This window comes from Neolamprologus multifasciatus, chromosome 6 (assembly GCF_963576455.1).
Source record: "Neolamprologus multifasciatus chromosome 6, fNeoMul1.2, whole genome shotgun sequence".
Classification (NCBI taxonomy): Eukaryota; Metazoa; Chordata; class Actinopteri; order Cichliformes; family Cichlidae; genus Neolamprologus; species Neolamprologus multifasciatus.
The window spans coordinates 35,364,810-35,385,171 of NC_140444.1; the positions used below are offsets into that span (position 1 = coordinate 35,364,810).

The 20,362-nt window shown below is 40.3% G+C and overlaps 1 protein-coding gene across 1 annotated transcript in view; it reads left to right on the forward strand.

Moving 5' to 3' along the window:
* Nucleotides 1-19,605, forward strand: part of lcor (ligand dependent nuclear receptor corepressor) — a 48,542-nt gene extending 28,937 nt beyond the window's left edge. Inside the window, exons 4-6 of the mRNA XM_085162794.1 lie at nucleotides 6,669-7,142; nucleotides 12,900-12,990; nucleotides 15,730-19,605. Coding sequence (XP_085018920.1) covers nucleotides 6,669-7,142; nucleotides 12,900-12,990; nucleotides 15,730-16,867 — 1,703 coding nt within the window. The 3' untranslated portion in view covers nucleotides 16,868-19,605. The remainder of the gene's footprint in view (nucleotides 1-6,668; nucleotides 7,143-12,899; nucleotides 12,991-15,729) is intronic.
* Nucleotides 19,606-20,362: the final 757 nt, after the last annotated feature.

Sequence of the window (20,362 nt, forward strand, 5' to 3'; positions counted from 1 at the left end):
AATTTCGTAAGTCAGGGTTCCACTGTATTATAGATCCTGAGACTGATTATTCTTTAGGCCATTTAGGATTCATCGCTGTCGTCCATGACATTGATTATTAAGCCATGGGGGGAGTTCATATAGTCTTTATCACTTTTTAAAAAATATTATATTGCACATCTGTTGTATAGTAGCCATATAACAAATGTGAGTAAATTAGTTTTGAATATAAGTCTGTGTCAAATAAGCGTTTTGAATCACCCAATAATAACAGTAGTTTGCATGATATCAACCATCATAGCCGGTAACACTTGGGGTAAAAGTGCAAGATGAAATCCAATTTTTCTTGTGACGTTTAAAATAATTACTGTTTCACTCAAAGGGTAATGAAAAGGAACCCTACGTGTCAAAAAGGTTCAAAATAACACCGATGTTTGTTTGGAGAACTGCTCAGACTGCTGACTTTGCTAAAATGTAAGAGTCCACTTGATGACCTTTACACTGACGCAGATGCAGTGGGATGAAAAACTATCCAAAATGTCGAGGTGCCCGACAGTTGAGGAGTTCAAGCGCTTCGGTTAATCTCAGAAAAGTCACAGCGCAAACTTTCACGTACAAAGAACACAGCTTTATGAGGAGTGAATATGTATTTTTTCTAAAAACAGATCTCAAGTATTTAGCATTTAAAAGGTTAAATATTCTTTGTTCACACTTCAAGGGAGACAGCGCAGATCATATTTTTCACAGATAATAAAATTAATGCAGCCTTTTTGTTGTCAAATCTTTGTCAACACGATGCCCAATATTTGAGGTGTGACACTTGATACTGCAGTGTGAACGTGGAGTTGCTGCTGCTTAAATGGAATATCTGTTAAAATCGTCGTGAAGTGTTTTGTGCTTTTTGTTACCTTTGAGAGCTTCTATTCTCCATTATCTGACACATGTTAAGCCGGCCTCCTCTGTCACTTCCTGTAAAAGGCACTGTTGCAAGAATGTTTCTTACATTTTCAATTTGACTCTTTCCTCACATCTGATTTAAGTTACTTATTATGCATTAGGGCATATCTGGCATTATGTATGCGCTATTATTCCCCTGTTCCCATTGAGCTAAATGTTCGCCCCAGCACCAGTCTTACAGGTTTAATGTCAAACCAGAAGTGGGCATGATTTCATCAATACTTGGACTACATCCATCAAATTAACTGATCCATATCTGCGGAGCGCTTTGGTCACGCAGTTAGTCTCTCAGTCCAATCAGAGACTTTCTTATTTCTTCACTCTTTCTCTCTCTCTACAAAACAAGAATTACTGCTGTAGTGCTGTTGTCTTACACTTTCTTTAAACTCTGTTCACTGCCCGGTGCTATTGTGTCTTCAGTGGTGAGTGGAGTCACGCTGAATGATCTGCTAAAAATTAACTGAAGCATATCGGGGTCGAGCCATTGGATAAACAATTTGGACCCACATCACATGGCCAAAAATTCCTTCAGCACTTACTAGTTTGACTCCCAGCTGGCCGGCCCTTTGCTCCACACTTTCTGTCTGCTGCAGCTGTCAGAAATACTAATATCTATATTCAATTGTAACTTAAATTTTTTTTAGTTGACCAAAAATTCTTAAAACAAGTTAAGATAAGATAAGATAAGATAACCTTTATTAGTCCCACACATGGGAAATTTGTTTTGTCACAGCAGGAAGTGGACAGTGCAAAAGTTATGAAGCAAAAATTAGAGTACAATAAGAATAAATGTACACAACTGTACAGAATAGAATAAAATAAAATACTATATACAGTAGAATAAAATAGAATAAAATATACAATAAGATAAAAATAGAATACAAATGCTATATACAACTGAGTAAAAATACAACCAGATGCCAGAAAAGATTATTGCACATTAGTGTTATTGCACATTTGTGGATGTGTGTGTTTGATCAGTTAAAGTCTTTGTTGTGGAGTCTGACAGCAGTGGGGAGGAAAGACCTGCGAAATCTCTCCGTCCCACACCGTGGGTGCCGCAGTCTCCCACTGAAGGAGCTGCTCAGTGCTGTCAGAGTCTCCTGCATGAGGTGGGAGATGTTGTCCAACAGGGATGACAGCTTAGCCGCCGTTCTCCTGTCACTCACCACCTCCACTGGGTCCAGAGGGCGTCCTAGAACAGAGCTGGCCCTTCGGATCAGCCTGTTCAGTCTCTTCCTGTCCCCAGCAGAGATGCTGCCGCCCCAGCAGACCACACCGTAAAAGATAGCAGAGGCCACCACAGAGTCATAGAAGGTCTTCAGGAGTGGGCCCTCCACTCCAAACGACCTGAGTCTCCGCAGCAGGTACAGCCTGCTCTGCCCTTTCCTGTAGAGGGCGTCTGAGTTATGAGTTGAACCAAGTTGAACCAAGCATTGAAGTCGAGCCGGGATATCCTCGGGCAAGATACTAACCTCATATTTGCCTACTGGTGGTGGTCAGAGGGCCCGGTGGCGCCTGTGTCCGGCAGCCTCGCCTCTGTCAGTGCGCCCCAGGGCAGCTGTGGCTACAATGTAGCTTGCCATCGCCAGTGTGTGAATGGGTGAATGACTGAATGTAGTGTAAAGCGCTTTGGGGTCCTTAAGGACTAGAAAAGCGCTATACAAATGCAGGCCATTTACCATTTTACATTTAAGTTGACTGTTCACCTGCCAGGGACTCCAGATGACCGTTACTATATAGCTGGTATATTTCTATGATGGACTTAAGTGCTCATTTTAATTAATGTGCATTTCCCCTTTAACATAAAAACATGAAGAAACTGTAGACAACAAGCTTCAAGCTTGCCTCAAGCTGCTTAGTATTGTAAGGTAAAGACCCTAAAATGATCAGCTTTGGTGCATCAGTACGATCACCTTCTACTGAATATCTGCATATTTGCTGAGTTGCCATAAATCCCTTTTTTATTAAGAAGACATCATGTTCTGTCCTGAGGCAGGTGGATGCTTTGTGACGGAGGTGAACTGAGTCTGGTGGAGACTGTAGCTGTTGTATTTTTAATTTTTCTTCCAGGAGGAAGGAAACAGATGTTTGTCAAGTCAGTGCCCAGCCTCAATCAATCTGGCTTCACTCACACAGGGAGAGATGCCTGTGGAGCTGCTATATTTAGACAGAAAAACAGTCCCACAGGCATAGGCATGATGTGGCGCACACACACACACACACACACACACACACGCACACACACACACAGTCATTCATACAGTAACAGATCCACAAGCACGGTTAGGCACAGAATCACTGATCTGACAGCGCCTGTGGTCATTTTGTATCATGAGAGAAAATAATGTTTAGCAACAACATGCAGCGCTCTGAGAGCGCAAACCTCCACCCGAGCAGCTTGCTCTCAGGGCAGTATGTACCTTTAAGGGATTAGTGTTGTGTTTGTAGATAGTTTCTTCTTTTTAAATGTACTTTAACGAGTTTGTAGTGCAGGAAGGTTTTTTTATTTGATCTGTTGAAATCAATGTAATATACTTAACCTAATTTTGTCTGTAATTATTATTGTTATTTATGTGGATTTACTGCATGTGTTACATTCATTTCATTGTTTGGTGAAATGTGTTTAAGTCTTTAGTCACAAAAATGTATTTTAGAAAAGTAATATAGTGTATACCTCTGTATATCATTATTATCACTTTGACCTTCAGATCAATCTGTTGATGTTGAAGGAGAGGTCAGAGGTCAGATGCGACATGATGTTGTAAGTCTTTATGCAGTACTTAATCTACGTTGACCATATACACCGCACACTAACTTCTAAGGCTTTTTGTCAACCAATCAAGAAGTTGACCTTGAAGATCTCAGTGGATGTAAATGTTCACGGATCGTTACCATGAACCCACTCTCATGCCACTCCAACAATGTTTAACATTTGCACTCCAAACTAGAGCAGAGCTGTATGTAAGAATGTCACGTTTAGGTAAACAGCTGTACAGTGGCTTCACTTATAATGCCTTGCAGCTTGTATCAATATAAGAACTATGACCTAAGAATTAAAATGTAAAGATCAAAGTGTTTACCAGAACGTTTGTTCTCACATTGCTTGACAAAATCATCAGGAAACCACACGTGTTTCACAGAAGTGCACATTTTGTCAAAAACTGTTTTTAAAAAGCTAATATGGGTGTATCATCCTTTCCACTGAAGTAGCGGAACCATGTTTGTAGTCTTTAGTGTATCAACAGCTGCTAACCTCAGCTCACTGATATCTTTTACCAGAGCCCAAACAAGATGTCAGGGTGCAGCAATTGCTGCTCTTTTATTTGGATCACACAGTGCAGGGGTTTAAAAATCATCTTGTACAAATTAGGGTTAGATTTTGAAAAAGCAGATATCTGATGTATGGCTGGCAATGGCTAGCAGCTGTCGTATACTGGTGCCTTTCTCAATAGGCAGGATTAGTAGTTGTGTATCTTGTAAATACGTTGCATGTGATTTCTGGATTATTTCAGCACAGCGTCAGGATTACATTTTTTGGGCTAATGTATTGTTTGAAGGATTTGTGGCATGCGTGAATTTATCTGCATAATAATGTATACTTTTTGCTTATAAGTAGTAAGTAGAGCTGACTTATCTGGGACAATGCCAGATTAATGGATTTAATAACAAACGAGTGCTGTCATTCTATTCAATTCAATTCAATTTTATTTATATAGCGCCAAATCACAACAAATGTCGCCTCAAGGCGCTTCTCACTGCTTTGTTGAGCGTGTATTAACCAGCGAGATCAGTGACCAGTGTTTGATCTGGATTTGTTTGGTCACAGCAGGAGGTCACAGAAAGTTCGATTATGAAATCGTTGGTTTTTTCCCCCTGATTGCTCTTCTGATATTTGCTGGACTTTGAAACTGTTATTTTTCTTAATCAGTTTAATTTCATATAAAGTGTCAATTTACAGTGAAACTGCCCTCAAGATGCTTTATATTGAAACATAAAGACCCTGCAATATTAGAAAGAAACTGCTAGGCAATCAAATCAACCCCCTATGAGCAAGCATTGGGCGACAGTAGGGAAGAACTCCCTTTTAACAGAAAGGAAACTTTCTGTTAGTTTAACTTTCCTTTCTGTTAGAAAGGAAACTTTAACTCCCTTTTTTTTTACCCTGACTTGGTGTGAGGAAAAGCAAGAGAGAAGAGGGCAAAGAGAAACAAGTGCAAGAACAAAACCTATGATAGAAACAAGAAAAAAACATTTATAATAAGCAGTACTGACATAAAAGTGGACAAGGAATGCTCAGTGCACCATGGGAAGTCCCCAGCACAACTAAGGGCCAATGAGCATTATCAAAAAGGAAAGTTTAAGCCTAATCCCAAAAGTATCCAGGCTGCCAGGAGAGGAGGGAGAAGTGCTGTGTTGGGATAATGTGGTACTCTTTGTTCTTTAAGATGTGATGGGTCTGATCTCTCAGGGCATTCAGTTCTAAATTTAACACGGAGCCAATGATGAGAAACTAATATGGTAGAAATATGACGTCTGCTTCTAGTTTCTTTCACTACCTGGATTTTTTATTTATTTATTTTTTACTCGTGTCTCAAGTATTTTTGTATTTTTAAAAAATGTGGAAGCCAAAATGCCTTTATTTATGAAAGAAAAAGAAACTCAAGCAGATGATTTAGTTTGATTTAGTGTTGCGCAATCTTACAGAAACCAGTAACAGGAGGTGAAACCAAAGCATGTAATAATATAGACTACCCTTAAGTACAATTTGACTCATTTTTGTCAAACACAGTTGTAAAGTTCCTCTTGTAGATGATAGGAGTTGTTGTCTGTGGGATAAATGTTGCTTCAGATTTTCAGAATATCAAATTATTCCTCCTATTTGCCAAACCTGGAACATTTGCAGAATACTTTGTAGTAAGTAAAGTAAAAACTTGTCATGGTGATTGTGCCGTTTCATCTAAACTAAGAAATTGGGATGGAAAAGATTTTTTTTTTTTTCATTTTAATAAATGAAATAATAATTTAAACACTGCATTTTGTATTTTCACACATTATGTTTGAAGATTATCATTATGTATAAAGATTGTAGGAGCTCCAACCAATATCTTCAGATTGCTAATTTTATCTAAAATCAGAAAACGCAAAAATATTCAGTTTTGATCTAAAATGGAGAAAAAGAGAAAATGTTAAACGATGCTGAAAATCCAAATCATTTAAAATATGGGTTTGATGAACAACTACACAAAAAATAAAAACTGCTGATTTTATGTTGTTGTCAAAGTGACAGATCAAATACTTGTTGGTACTGTGAACAGAGAGGCTGTGGTGTCTGCACCATGTGGGCTGTTTGCCTGCGCAAATATATTCAAGTGAACACACTGCTGCGAGATCAAATCCTGGACAAACTGCTCTGAAATACAGTGTTTAGAGATGACATAGTGCGGAGCGTAAGACTGAAAACAAGAAGGAATCCCGAGGAAGGGAATTGTTATGGAAGCCCGAGCTGAATAATGGCAAGCAGTAATCTGTTGCACAAACTGATATCGTGGTGTTTCCAACATCAATAGGCAGGTTTAAGCCCTTCTTCCAAGTGATTATTTGAGCAAAGCATCAGGATTACATTTTCGAATGAAATGGTATAAATAAGCTGCTGAGAGCAGCATCGGCTGAGCAGACTCCTGGAGGACGGGACGCTAACATGTTTGCTCTCCTGTTTTGTTCCTCTCCAGACCTCCCAAGTTTCTCAGACCCTCACATTCCTCTAGTGGCTCGTGAGATCATGCAGCGAATGATCCGCCAGTTCGCTGCTGAATATACCTCAAAAACTACTCAGGACGACCCGCCCCTGCCCAACGGCACCATGAAGGACCAAAGCCTGCCAAAAGCGGTGTCTCTGGCCCCGGCCCCCAGCTCTCCGCCCGGGCCACTGGCTGCGCCAAACTCTCCTCCATCATCTGCCTCCTCCTCTCCATCCCCGACCCTGGGACGATGCTTCAGCCCCACCTCCGCTGCTGCTGCCTCAGCACTCGCCTGCACCCAGAGCAGCAACAGTACGGGAGCCAGTAATGGGGGAGGAGGAGGAGGTACGGCTGCTGCCTCTGCACAGAATCCCGTCCTCAGCAAGCTTCTCATGGCCGACCAGGACGGCCCGTTGGACCTCACCGTTAAGAAGAACCAGGCTGATCCAGAGCCCAGCCAGCAGGGTGAGAGCAACGCACACACACACACACACACATGTTTCTGACCAACATGTGGGCTTTTTTTTTTTTTTTTTTGCAGCTTTCACCAACCAAAAATATGAAAGCCACAAATTTGGGTCAGTGTTTGTTTTAAACAGGCAGGTCTGCTGTGCAAAAATACTTCCTGCTCCGTATTTAATACCAGTGTGCACAGACGACAAAAAGAATCAGACAAGAGTGTTTAAACAAAAATTGTAATTAATGTATAATTCTTTATTAGTGCACTGGTAATTCAAATTTAGAGTGTGCTGCCGTTATTAAAATAATTAAAATGTAGATATGTAGAAAATGAAAATAGAGCGGAAATGTGAAAAAAATAAATGTAAAAACACATTTCAAATTTTAACTAATAAGTATGACACTTTGTGTTTGTTCTAATCTTTCCCAAAGTATTAACCACACACTGGGTTGATTGCCTGGCTCAGGTCCATGATTAATGTTCTCATTTCTCACACTGACAGCAAACATTTGAAGCAGACTCGCACATCAGATTCACATCAATTCATTTTTAGTCGTCGTCACGGGCTGCGAACAATTGTTCATTTTCAACTTTAAAAGTGTGCACACGGTTTTCCTGACCGTGATCTCTGAAAAGACACGCTCCGAATCAACCCTGCACTTGCAGCGCTTTACCAAATCTGGAATTGTAGCTCAGGGCTCAATCTCTGTTTAATCAAACTGACCCAGCAGGGTGTCTGCAGTTTGATCAGCGAGCAGGCTGCTGGGCTGAACCAACAGCTCACTGCCTCAACCCTCACAGTGTGACCGATGATCCACTTTAATACCAGCTTTTTTAGAATCTGCTTACAGTAAGCTTACTTAATTTTTACAACAAAGAGACGTAAGCATTTAGATCCACCTCATGGTCACGAGCTATCTCTCTCTCCCACACGCACAAACAAGAAACGCCTTTTAAAGTGATTCTGACTCGATGTGGGCTCAGGAATCGTTTCAGTTACACAGCAAATGTGATTTCCGGAGAAGAAAAAGAGACACATTTTATTTGCTTCGCTAATCAGTGTTATGTTACATCTGTGTGATGGCTGATTGTCAGCTGAAGCACACGGCAGGCATAAACTCTACAGAGAAAATCATGTTTTCATTTAAAGGTGCATCACGTTTTTTTATCCATTAATATCTGTGCTAGCTAATTGTGATGCTATTAGAGCATTACATGTCCACAGAACACGTTTTTACCCAGTCTGCTGATTACGCACCAAATGTCATCAGCAAAATATCTTAACCCTTTAAAACCGATCGGAGCGGGCACGCTCTGTTTTGCGTAACTATTTTTAAATCCTGGTAGAACTGCAACCACGTAAGCTAGCGCAAATTTTTTTTTTGCATATGAAACCGGAGGAGTTGTACTTACATCTTATGCCATCAGCTTGTCCTAGGTCACGGTTTCCTTCCACATATAGCTTTGCAAAAACTGCATAAAAAGCGCTTGCAGCAACACAAACATAATATTCCAGAAACACGCTTTGCTGATCCGATCAGCTGTTTGTAACACTTCCTATGTTGGAATAGACGTCACCGCGAACTTTCACATGTCTGCCATGACCTGCCCGAAACCGGAAGTGATGTCATTTTTGCGGAAATGTAGTTTTTTTTTTACCATCAGGGCCTCATGAGCCTATACTGGTGTTTTTAAAAGTTATGTTTGACTTTATGACTTTCTGTGTCATTTCTGGGATGCTTAGGACTCATATTGCACTGCTGGAAATAGTTTATTTTGATGCATATGCTGCTTTTTTGCAAATTTGCATTATAATATTTATTTTCGTTTTTCCTGCAGTATATAAAAATTGGTATATTTCAAAAATAAAACTATGAAGACACTCAAAATAAATTTCCTGTGGTGGGAAACTATTTTGTGCAACTTTCTTGTATTTACAGTTTTGAGGGATAAGCCTCTTAAATTTCTCTAACTAGAAATATATGTTAAAAAAACAAAAAAGATTTTAAATTTTTTTGTAGTTTATTGCACTTTTTTGCAATTTATGTAATTACTATGCACTTAATGCAGACATATTATTAAAATCTGGGTTATAATGGTTGTATTGATGTATAGCAACTTGAAATGCTCCCAAAAATGGCACTACAGCATGTAAAAATATAATATAAGCTCTGGCAGACTTGGTTCTATGGTAGGTCTTAAAGGGTTAATATTAAAATAGAAAATTGTCTCTAATACTTATCAAGGTATCATTATTGAAGAACCAATACTACTAGTAATAAAGAAAAAAATGTCTTAGAGCAATCTTAACTTAAGCGCAGTCTTTTGGCTCACTTTGATTACTTTTAAATACACTGACAGCATCATTTGAAACTGTGTCCATGTTTATCGTGAGCATGCACATGTGTAATTAGGATTGCCATAATACTAGAATTTCAAACTCGGTGTAGACACCTAGGAAAACGTTGGTCGCTCCCTTCCATTGTTGATGCTTATTTCCTGTGCTTGTGGTGACTTGGCAACGTATGTCATTGCTAATCAAATAGAGTCGGTACATTATGCTGCGCTGTCTCTGTCTACTTGCTGGCAGACTTTTCTCAGTTTCAATCTGACAATCTGGCATAATACTATTTAGACTCAAAGAATTGTGTTATCCTGTTAAATCAAGACTGCCCATTGTTGTTTCAGACTGGTAGGACTGCTCCAATGTAAACATCATGGTTTTATCATTGGGTGCAACCCACTACCTTAATCGTATCACCTAATGTGGTGATCAGGTGCTAAGAGTTAAACTGCTAACAGGACAATGCACACCTCCCAGGTTAACAGTTATGATAGCTGTGTTGTTGAAATGGGAGCTTTACTGCCCCCAGGAAACGTCTCATAAAGCTCGCTGTCTCAGTCTTTAAGATGCTTCCGCAAGTTGTGCTGCTTGTCAGCTATTAGTGAGGGCAGGGCCTTTGTGCCTGTCTGTCACCAGCAGTGCTGTGTGAGGTTGGGTGTCAGCTGAAGGAAGTGAAGACAGCACTGTTGGTATCAGTACTGCTGTGAATGGGTATTTAATTCAACAGTAATTTTACTTATCAATAAATATCAGAACTTCTTTTTTCTTTTTAACAACCCTAAGTGTAATTTAACATTTGCTTAAAGGTTTGTCAGAAATTCATTAATGTACTGAATTTACTGGAAGCTTATGTTTTTGACCAGAGTGTTAATGTAACAATTTAAATAAATGTAATCGCTATTAAATGCATTTAAGGGTTTGTAACCTTAGTCGTTTTAATGTCAGCCACAGCCCTACTCTGTCCATCTGACATTGAAACAAAGTACAGATTCTCAGCAGTTTTTTTTGTTTTGATTCCCGACTAATTTAGGCAACCTTCTGAGAGTCACTCAAACAAAAAAATCTGCCCGGCATTTGACGCTCGCCGGGTGTTAATTTCATAACCTACGAGTAACAGTTCGTAATCTGATTAGAACTGCTGCATAAATATTCATGTTGATGGGGTAACTTTTTTTTGTCTTATGACAGTTTAATACAGCAACACGGGGAGCTCGTAATACCACCATCAATGCATCCTGTAAAAACAAGGCATGCTAATGTAGAGGTCGATGATAATTAAAATGTTCATTAGCTCGGAGAAGGACCTCATTAGCGTTACTTGTTATGTGTAATTTATCATGGTTGTTATCCCTGGGCGTTTTCTTACTTCAGTGCATTTTCTTAAAGATTAATTTAGGAGCCAAAACGTGTACACGTACAGAGTTTGCTTCCTTGTTAAAAACTTGTCATGCCAATGCTGTATAAAATATGCATATGCAAGAATTACAGTATGTGTGCATGTGTGCATACTGTAATTGTCACAGTCAGTCTGGACTCTTTTTATATATGGGTGGCACGGTGGCACGGTGATTGGGTGGCCGAGGCATTTCTTTTCCAGCTTCCCCACACAGTCCAGAAACATGCAGTTAGTGGGGTTAGGTTAATTGGTAACTGTAAATTGCCCATAGGTGTGAATGTGAGTGTGAATGTTTGTCTGTCTGTATGTGCTAGCCCTGCGACAGACTGGAGACCTGTCCAGGGTGTACTCTGCTTCTCGCCCTGTGGTAGCTGGGATAGGCTCCAGATCCCCCTCGACCCTGACAAGGCTCCCCTGGATGGATGGATATGTTTATATAGATAGATAGATAGATAGATAGATAGATAGATAGATCTATCTATATATATATCTATAGATAGATATCTACTCATGTATATATCTATCTACTTAGCACTTTTAATTCTTATTTTTATTTCTTTATGTCTATATAAGCGTTATATGACAGTATGTTTGCACTAAGTACCGCAGCAATTTCCTAATGTTGTAAACCTGCTCAACATTTGGCAATAAAACCCTTTCTGATTCTGATTCTGAGATAGATAGATAGATAGATAGATAGATAGATAGATAGATAGATAGATAGATAGATAGATAGATAGATAGATAGATCATGTAATCAGTCTGTCTTTGTCATTAAAAGGATCAGAATTACATAGTTTTACCATTTTCTGCTTTGAAAATGAACAGATTTTCTTGAAAATAAAAAAATAACAGAATGTGCCAGCTTACACTTTTTTCTGCTTACTTTATGTCACTACATAGGATGATCAGTTTTTTCTCCACGTGTGTGTCAACTAAACATATTGACAAATAAACTGAGATTTCACACTCAGCATGTAGCCACAGTATTTCCAGGACTTCACTGCGAGTGTCACACAGATTCCACCTGTTCTGAAGCACACAGAACATCTTTTTTTTCTTCTTTTTTTAACTAAAAAAACGGGAAAAAACAGGTGGTTTCATATACAGACACAAGCAGATGCCAAAGCTTTTAACATTCATGCCGATCGATCAAACAGTGATGGAATATTTTATGAATGTATAAAATGCAAAACCGTGATATGCAGTGTGAAGAGGCTCATTTATAAGACACATCCAACCTTCCAAATAATGTTGGATGTTTCATATATGTCTATCTCTCTCTATCTCTCTCCCTACATATATATATATATATATATATATATATATATATATATATATATATATATATATATATATATATATATATATATATATATATATATATATATATATATATACACACACACACACACATAATGGGGGATTTGTCAGTATAGCAAACGGAGTTTATACTTGGTGATTTCTCATATTCACTCTGGAATATGGTATGGTCGCCATGGCAACTGCCTTCCTGCTCAGGTTAATCAAATCTTGATTGCAATCCAAAACCTTCTATAGGAGGGCATTAAACATGTCTGGTGAAAATCAAACTGGACTGAAGAGGAGAAAATATAAATGCATAGTACACTAAAAGAAAATGGATCGTGCAAGGTCTGAAAATATCACGATTTCATATGCAGGTAACAAATTTGTCCTGCTTTTTACATTTTCAAATGCTCGGTGGTAGTGTATGTGGGAATCCTAATAGATTCAATTTCAGCCACACGTGGATTCCTTTCTTTGTTTTTACTTTGTGTTTTGCATTACAGACAAATTAATAATCGGAAATAGAGAAAATAATATAAAAAAAAAACAGTGTTGTCTCCCTCTGAAATAGTTTCTTTGAGGATGTAATTGTAGAGATATACAGACATTTACAATAAGGGTTACATCTCTTTCCAAAGAAAAGCAGTGTATTGAGTAGAGCTGGAGGTCGGTTGTGTTTAATCTTTTTTTTCTCTCCTCTTTGTTTATTCCCAGATGGCGTCCTAGACCTCTCCACAAAGAAGAACCACAGCGCAGGCAGCCCCAAAGCTTTGCTCAACTTCACCCCCAAACCTGGACTCAAAGGGTAAGAAAGCAAACTAGTCTATTTAACCAAAGCAGCTCAGGCAAATAACTGTCAGCTCAGTTATTTGCCTGAAACAGCACTGGTGAAGGAAGTAAAGCAGTGTTGTCATTTTGCACTACACTTCACAGACAAAACTTGGCAGTCTCTTTATGGCTGTCAACCATATTGATTACCAAATACTTATTAATTAATGAATATTTGATTTAACTTAAATAACCCTATAAAACTCAACTACAGCTCCATATTTCTTCTTGATCTCTGCTAAAGTGGCTTTAGGCCCCAGTCACACATGCCTAAAGACTGGTTGGCAACCATCTGACAACCTCCAGGTGCTCAGGAAAAGTGCAGATTCTGTGACCGGTTGATGATCTCCAGCGTAGAAATTAGTGCGAATGCCCACAAGCTATTCAACCAGCAGTGAAACAGCATCTTTCGAAATGTGTGGGTTGCAGTGATAAAGAAAAACGTTACTTTTAAAGCAAATGTTTCTGGTTTCCATCGTGATTTTTCAAGTTTCACTGCAGCTCCGAGGGGCCGAGTGTTTCCAGACTGGTCAGTCTCTTCTGTACAAACTATGAGCAATCGCAGCAATCGCCTGTCAACCAAAATAATCACAGGGAAGTTTGTGGTGCAGCACCCTCTCTGTGACAGATATAATGAGCTCTCATTTCACCTTATGTGAGATAAGAAATTTTAGCTCCTCTCCATGGTGCCAGCTTTCTTCTGATTGGCTGCTGCTGCAAACAGAAGGTTGGAAGATCAAATGCTTGGGAACGCTGCGGTCTCAGCCAAAGCTGTCTGGCTGAGATCAGAATATTAGGGAATTGACATCACACAGAGCCCAAAGACCCCAAACTGTCTGAACTTTAGACAGACAAACTGAGCTTTTGGATCATAGAGATTATTTGTAAATAAACTGTACTGGCCTCATTATTCAACCTATAGCAATATTTAATATAGACCTTCACCATTATATGAAACACACCTAAATAAAAAGCATAATCTCTCCTCTGTTCTGTACAGTCAATATTTGCACCATCAGTATATACTGCATGCATTCACAATAGATTATTTTCGTGAAAAGGAGCTGCAGAGTAGATTTGTCAGTTTATGAACTTGTATTCACTTTGGGTTGAAAGTGGGGAGCTGTTAACAGGTAAATTATAGGTCATCAGATTTTGTTATGACTGCACTACTCTATCTTGTTATGCATACTCGATATGGCTGTCATCACTAAATAGTGCCTTTTTTAAATAAATAAAAAGTGACTGGGAAAGAGCTGTGTGATGCTCCCATACTGTTAGTTCAGCGAGGCCACAGAGTCAGGCTCAACCTTAAGCCTGGCAGATTCACTTTTCCTTGGCTGGCACTTAGCTGACACCCTTCCACTCATCAGCTGCCCACAGTTGCTGCACATCTGCAAGCCACTTTTCAACCCACATCCACCCCAGGCCCTCCTCCCTTCTGTGACATAACTGTTGTCATTGATTCCTGCTCTGTGTCTCTGTTGGGGTCTTGCTGCTCCCCCCCCCCCACCATTAAGTGTAATTCATGGAACCACGTATGTGTCAGTTTTGCGTAGGTTTTTTGGCTACGCAGGATTTTTGGGTTTGCAACCAACACAGACGTGCTTGCATGCGGTACTTCAAAAAAGCAACGGCGTGTAGGCTGACAGTGATGATGCTCTGTGTAGGAAGAATGCTGACTGGTTGAAAAGTAGGTTTAAACAGGAAGGAGAAGAAGTGTGAAAAATAACCAGAAATTTAAAGAAGCCCACAGAAGAAGCAAAGCAAATATTTTGCACAGTTTTTAACACTCAGTTTCAGTCCACTGCAAAAATCTCTTTATCTGTTATGACTGCTGTGTTCTCCGTGGCAGGGGCTAAGCTAAAGGGCTAACAGCAGCCCACAAACACTGATCTGTAGGCTACTTCGCAAGAGTTGCCCATAGTTGTTCCACATGTTTTGACATGTTCAAACAATTTTGGAAGTCATGTTCAGGCCAGTCGGCCCTTCCTGTCCCGTGTTTATCAGAAGGCTTCGCCTGTTTCTATTGTGACAGTCTTTGATATCACTCAACTTCCCCTCTAGAGAACCTCTTGCCCTGTGGTCCAGACTTACTCCACCTTCACTGCAGCTGGCAGTAATACTTAAATAATAATGATTAGAACAAGGACTTCCATCACAGCAACTATTTACCAACCCTGGCATCTGTTAACATCTGACTATTGTGTCTCATGCAAGGAGAGACTATGGAAGGCAACTGCTGTAGAAATATAAATACAATTTTGTTGGTAACGGCAAAATTAAACCACCTTCATGCAGCGGGTTACATAAAAAAGCAGCAATTGAGATTTATTTAGACAAAGAATAAACTATAATGCCATCTATCCTTGTGCTACATTATATTAAATGCAGCTGCAGTAACTGCGAATAGCTAATTGATGCTCAGTAATAATGTGGGAAACAGCAAATATTCTGCTTAAAAAGAAAACATGTTGCATAAAAGATGTCAAAGATTTGTTTTAGTAGGTTGTCAGTTTTAGCTTTAATTAATCACTCAATACTGTATGTATTAAAGCATCAGTTCATATAAGTGCAGGATACAGTTTGTTGCTCTTTTCTCTTTTTTGTAATTACCTCAATTGTTTCAAATCTACCCGTGTCTTAAAAATAACTTTGATCTTATATGAAGAACTGTGTTTCTGAAGTTCTCTTCTTCGTCTTCTTCTCCATCCAGACTTTCAATCAAAGCAGATCATACCCTGCCAGAGGCGGAAGAGGAGGATGGGCTGCTGCAGAAAAGTTTGCAGGACGGAATGAGGGAGAAATATGTCAACTCTAACTCCTTCAAGCCCCCGCTGGCCCGCTCGCTGCGTATTAAGGAAGAGCTTCTCAGCCAGAAGCATCGCCTTCTGAGTCAACCTCCTGCTCTTTCACTGTCTAATCTAGAGTCAGCTGGCTTGCTCAGTCATAGCCAGTCCCATTCCTTGCTTGGCCAAAAGGGTTCTTCTTCATTTTGGGGAAGTAAGGCTCACCTTGAAAGCCTAATGAAGCTGAAGCAAGCCAGTGGAGCTTTGAGCGACCTCAAAGACCTGCCTACATTCCTGGAGCATCAACACCACAACCACCACGGAGCCTTCGCCTTTAAGAGTTCCCTTCATCATCACCACCACAATCAGGTTTCCAAGGCCCAACATCATCACATTGAAGGAAAGAGAGACCAAGGCCACTCTCCGCCTGTTGACCTGAAAATCCCCCAGGTTCGGGGCATGGATCTTTCCTGGGATTCCCATTCCTCTGAGCTTTATGGCTACGGTGCCATGGGGGTCGGGGGTGGTGGCCATGGGGACAACACCCTGAGCCGGAAGCTAAGAGCCATTCTGCCAAAGCAGAACCGCCGAGGAGGAAGCCTTGGGAGCCTCTTGGATGGGGCCGCTGAATATTGGAACTCAGACTTGGACCACTCAAGTTCTGGGCCGGCGTACTCCATCTCAGATGTGGAAGGGGACCCAAGCTCCAAGCAGCCAAGGAAGAAGAGAGGCCGATATCGCCAGTACAACAGTGAGATTCTGGAGGAGGCCATAGCTGTAGTGATGAGCGGGAAGATGAGCGTGTCCAAGGCACAGAACATGTATGGGATCCCACACAGCACCCTGGAGTACAAGGTCAAGGAGCGCATGGGGACCCTGAAGAACCCCCCAAAGAAGAAGCTCAAGCTGATGATGAAGATGGAAGCAGGAGGCCAGGAGTTTCCCAACGAGTCGGAGAACACGCCCACTGCAACCCCACGAGGCGACGGTGCATCGCTAGCAGCTGCCGAGCTCAAGGACAATGTAAAAGAAGAAATCGATGACGATTTCAAACCAATCGACTAAACGACTTACACATGTAAACCTCAACTGACTTAAGTAATTTGAAAATGGATGGGGCTTTATTTGTGCCAATTTCCTTTGCAGTATCTGGGTGAGCACAAATGCAGGGATTATATGAGGAGGATTCTTAAACTGGAGAGACACAACTAATCGGATGGTTCTTAACTAGTGTCATGTGAGCGATGCTATAGAAGCATTTGTTCAGCTTTTCTATTCAGGGGCTTAACAAATGCAGCTAAAGACATTAGGTAAATGACAATTATTTACGCATGCTGATAATCCCCAACCCCCAAAAATTCTCTCCCGTCTTTTATGAACTTGATACACTGAAGCATTGCTGCTTATAAATGCAGTCTGCTTCGGATTAATATGATAATGATGGGGAAAAATAAGGGGAAGGTTGAAAATTAACTCCTTAGAAGAAGTGACAAATTGGTCCCTTTATCACTCCCCTCTTGCTCATCAAGTACTAGCTCAAAATTGCAACTGTAAGGTTTAATTGTACCATTGATATTCCTCAGTTAGGGTTCGGAATCAAACCCACTCTCTTATTGCCAGGTAGCCATGACGCTTTAACTGAAAATCCTTTTCTTTCCTCCTTCAAATATTCTGCTAATTTCCGTGCGGACGAAAAGCAAGAATAACCCATCCTTTTTATGAACGAGAAGACACAAAAGTCATTCAGGGATGCATGTTTGTGAGTTTCGTGGACACTACTGACTTCTGTAATCGACTTCTTTTCCTCTATCTTTTCGTTTGATTTGTTTTGCTTTCTTTTGCACTACATTTTGGGTCTGGCGCTTACAGACCAGGTTACCTCGGCATTGTTGCCCATGCATCATGCACTTATTATGGTCTGTCTCTGAAGCCCAGTCACAATTTTGCAAAGGGTCAGAGGTGCACATCGCCTGCATACGCTGATTCATATTCAGATGCAGGAGGCTTCTTTAACCCTCTTTTTTGCCAAGGGACAATTTAAGGGGTGATCTGCTTATGGATCAGCGGGGGTTTTTTAAGGCGGAATGCTACCTCACGGACCTCCATCAGTCTCTCACTGCTGATCCTGGAAAGCCGGAGCCATCCGCGAATGGTGACTAAAGCGAGCTCACCCTCTCATGAAGATCGTTACTGGACAAATGCCTTTTAGGATCAGAATGTGAAACTGTGCTGCTACCCAGTTCATTATCCAGTTCCTATAGAGGCTTTAGTTAACCTAAGCTAATGGATTTTGGCTTCTTAGCTAATGACACCATATTGCTGATGTTGTTTTTTTCTTTCCTTTTTCTAATCAAAACCAAGCAGAAGCAACTCACATGAGTTTTAAAAGAAATTCTTCTCCCTAAAACTTCAAAGATGGTTTTAAAGGCAGTTTACTACAACAATGTGCATTTATTGTGGGGTGTTCAGTTTGGGGTGGTGGGTGGGTAATATGCAGTGGGCGGGGGTAGTTGGTAGGTGGGGGAAAGGCAGATTTTAATATATTATAACTTATTATGACTGAATATGTAAAAGCCAATCCATGATTCTGGGTGTTTTTTTTTCTCTCCTCATTTTTAACTCAGGGTAACTGAGACAGATGTGGATTACAAATATGGTAATTTCCTGTTGGACCTAATAGTAGATGAAAAGAGGACACGGCAAGCTTCTCAGCAGTGCTTTGACTCTGGGAGGGCCATATGGATAATATGGCGGTGCCATAGCAGCAGATAGACCTTTAAGGAAAAGAACAGAACACTGATGTTGGATTTGTGGATTTATGGCGCTGAACCTCTAAGATAGCACTTTTTAAACACAAGAAGAAAAACAAAGGAGAAAGAAAGTTTAAGGTTATGCATGCAGTGTAGCTCTTTTCTGAGGAATACAACAGAGGGGGCGATGAGGAGGTCAGAGAGATGGCATAAAAAAAGCTTTAGTGTTTCTGAAAGGTGCAGCTTGGACCCAAACCACTTATTTTCCTCTCAATTACCTCCACCATTTAAAAAGAAAAGAAAAAAAAGTTTGACAGCTTGAACAAGTTCAGTTTTGTGTAGTGTTGTCTCGTTGTTTTCCCCTCCCCTTCGTCGCTAAATGTCGCTCTTCGCTCCTGACACTGCCTGGTGCTCACCCAGTCTGTGAGATTTTTGACATGAGAATTGTAACTCTCTGCTCGGATGAAATGACGATGATTCACTCCTTTTGAAATGTATTGTACATTTTATTTATTTGATTTGATTTTGTTTATTCTCTTTTAACAAATGGCATGCACCACTATTTTTGGCTGATTTTGGGTTTGGGCCAATTCAGAATATTAATCTTGAGAGTAATAATAATCCAACACAGTTAGAATCATTTACTACCTGTTGCAATCTTCTCCCACCCCTGGGGTTACTGGTTGTCCACTTTGTGTGACGGCCAGGCATGCAAAGCTAACTGAAGTAACTAAAAAAACAACAACAATAAAAAGTAGTAATCCTGGGACAATATAGCCAGGAATCAATATGCATGAAATGCGTCCAACACTTTGCCAATGCTGAGCATTTGAAGTGTCTAAAAGGTTGTCGCGTGCATCAAGTTGGACCCAGCGAAGGACAATGCACTGATCTGATAGTTAAAACAGGATCAAAGCCTGAGTGGTGATAGTAAAGCACTTGTTATGAACCTGCCTTTGATAAAAGGCACCAAAGCTGTGAATGAAAGTAGGAACAAAACACATCTCACATTGTGTTCCCTCACACCAATCTCCCTGGTCATGTAATATGTTTTTTTTTAAAAAAACAAAACCCATTTATGCATTATGTAATTGGCGTCATGTGTGCATAAATTAACTCAATTGGCACTTTGACTGAAATCCCCTGAGAGAGGCGATTCCTTGAGGGCCAAACAATATCTGCTGTATAATTTATTCAAGTGACTAAATCATCTACAAAACTTTCCTCTCGACCTTTCTTGAACCTGTTACGTTACAGCTGGCTTTGGCTCTGTATTTGTCATTGCTTTCTAAAAGCACGAGTCCCATTTTCAGCCTGAACTTATCTACTGAGGTGCATGCCATTTATATATACACATATATTTATTTTGTTTCTTTTTCTCTTGGGTTTCGTCGATTGTTTCTAGTCATGTGGTTAACCGCTCCCCCTGTCCGAAAATGTCCTCCTCCTTGCAACCGAGTCTCACTTACGTGTCTATCTATTTATATTCTGACAAAATAACAAACACTCAAGTTAATGAATGTAGTGACATGAATCCGTCGAACAGCAGTCTGCAGATGCTTGATTTTTTTTTAACAGACTGTTGCTTTCTCTCCTTTCGCTTTCTGCTGCTGTCATTGGAAACACGGTCGTTTTCAGTAGCCTTTAATACCGCAAATGTCTCAGGATCGAGCCAGTGGGATGGGCAGCAATATTTGTCAGTCGGAAAATGGCGCATGACTTAACTACCTGTACTGAATTAGTAGACGCGTGTGCGCACGCACGCGCTCACACACAACATGCTAACTTGGTCAGTAGAGACCGAGTGCTA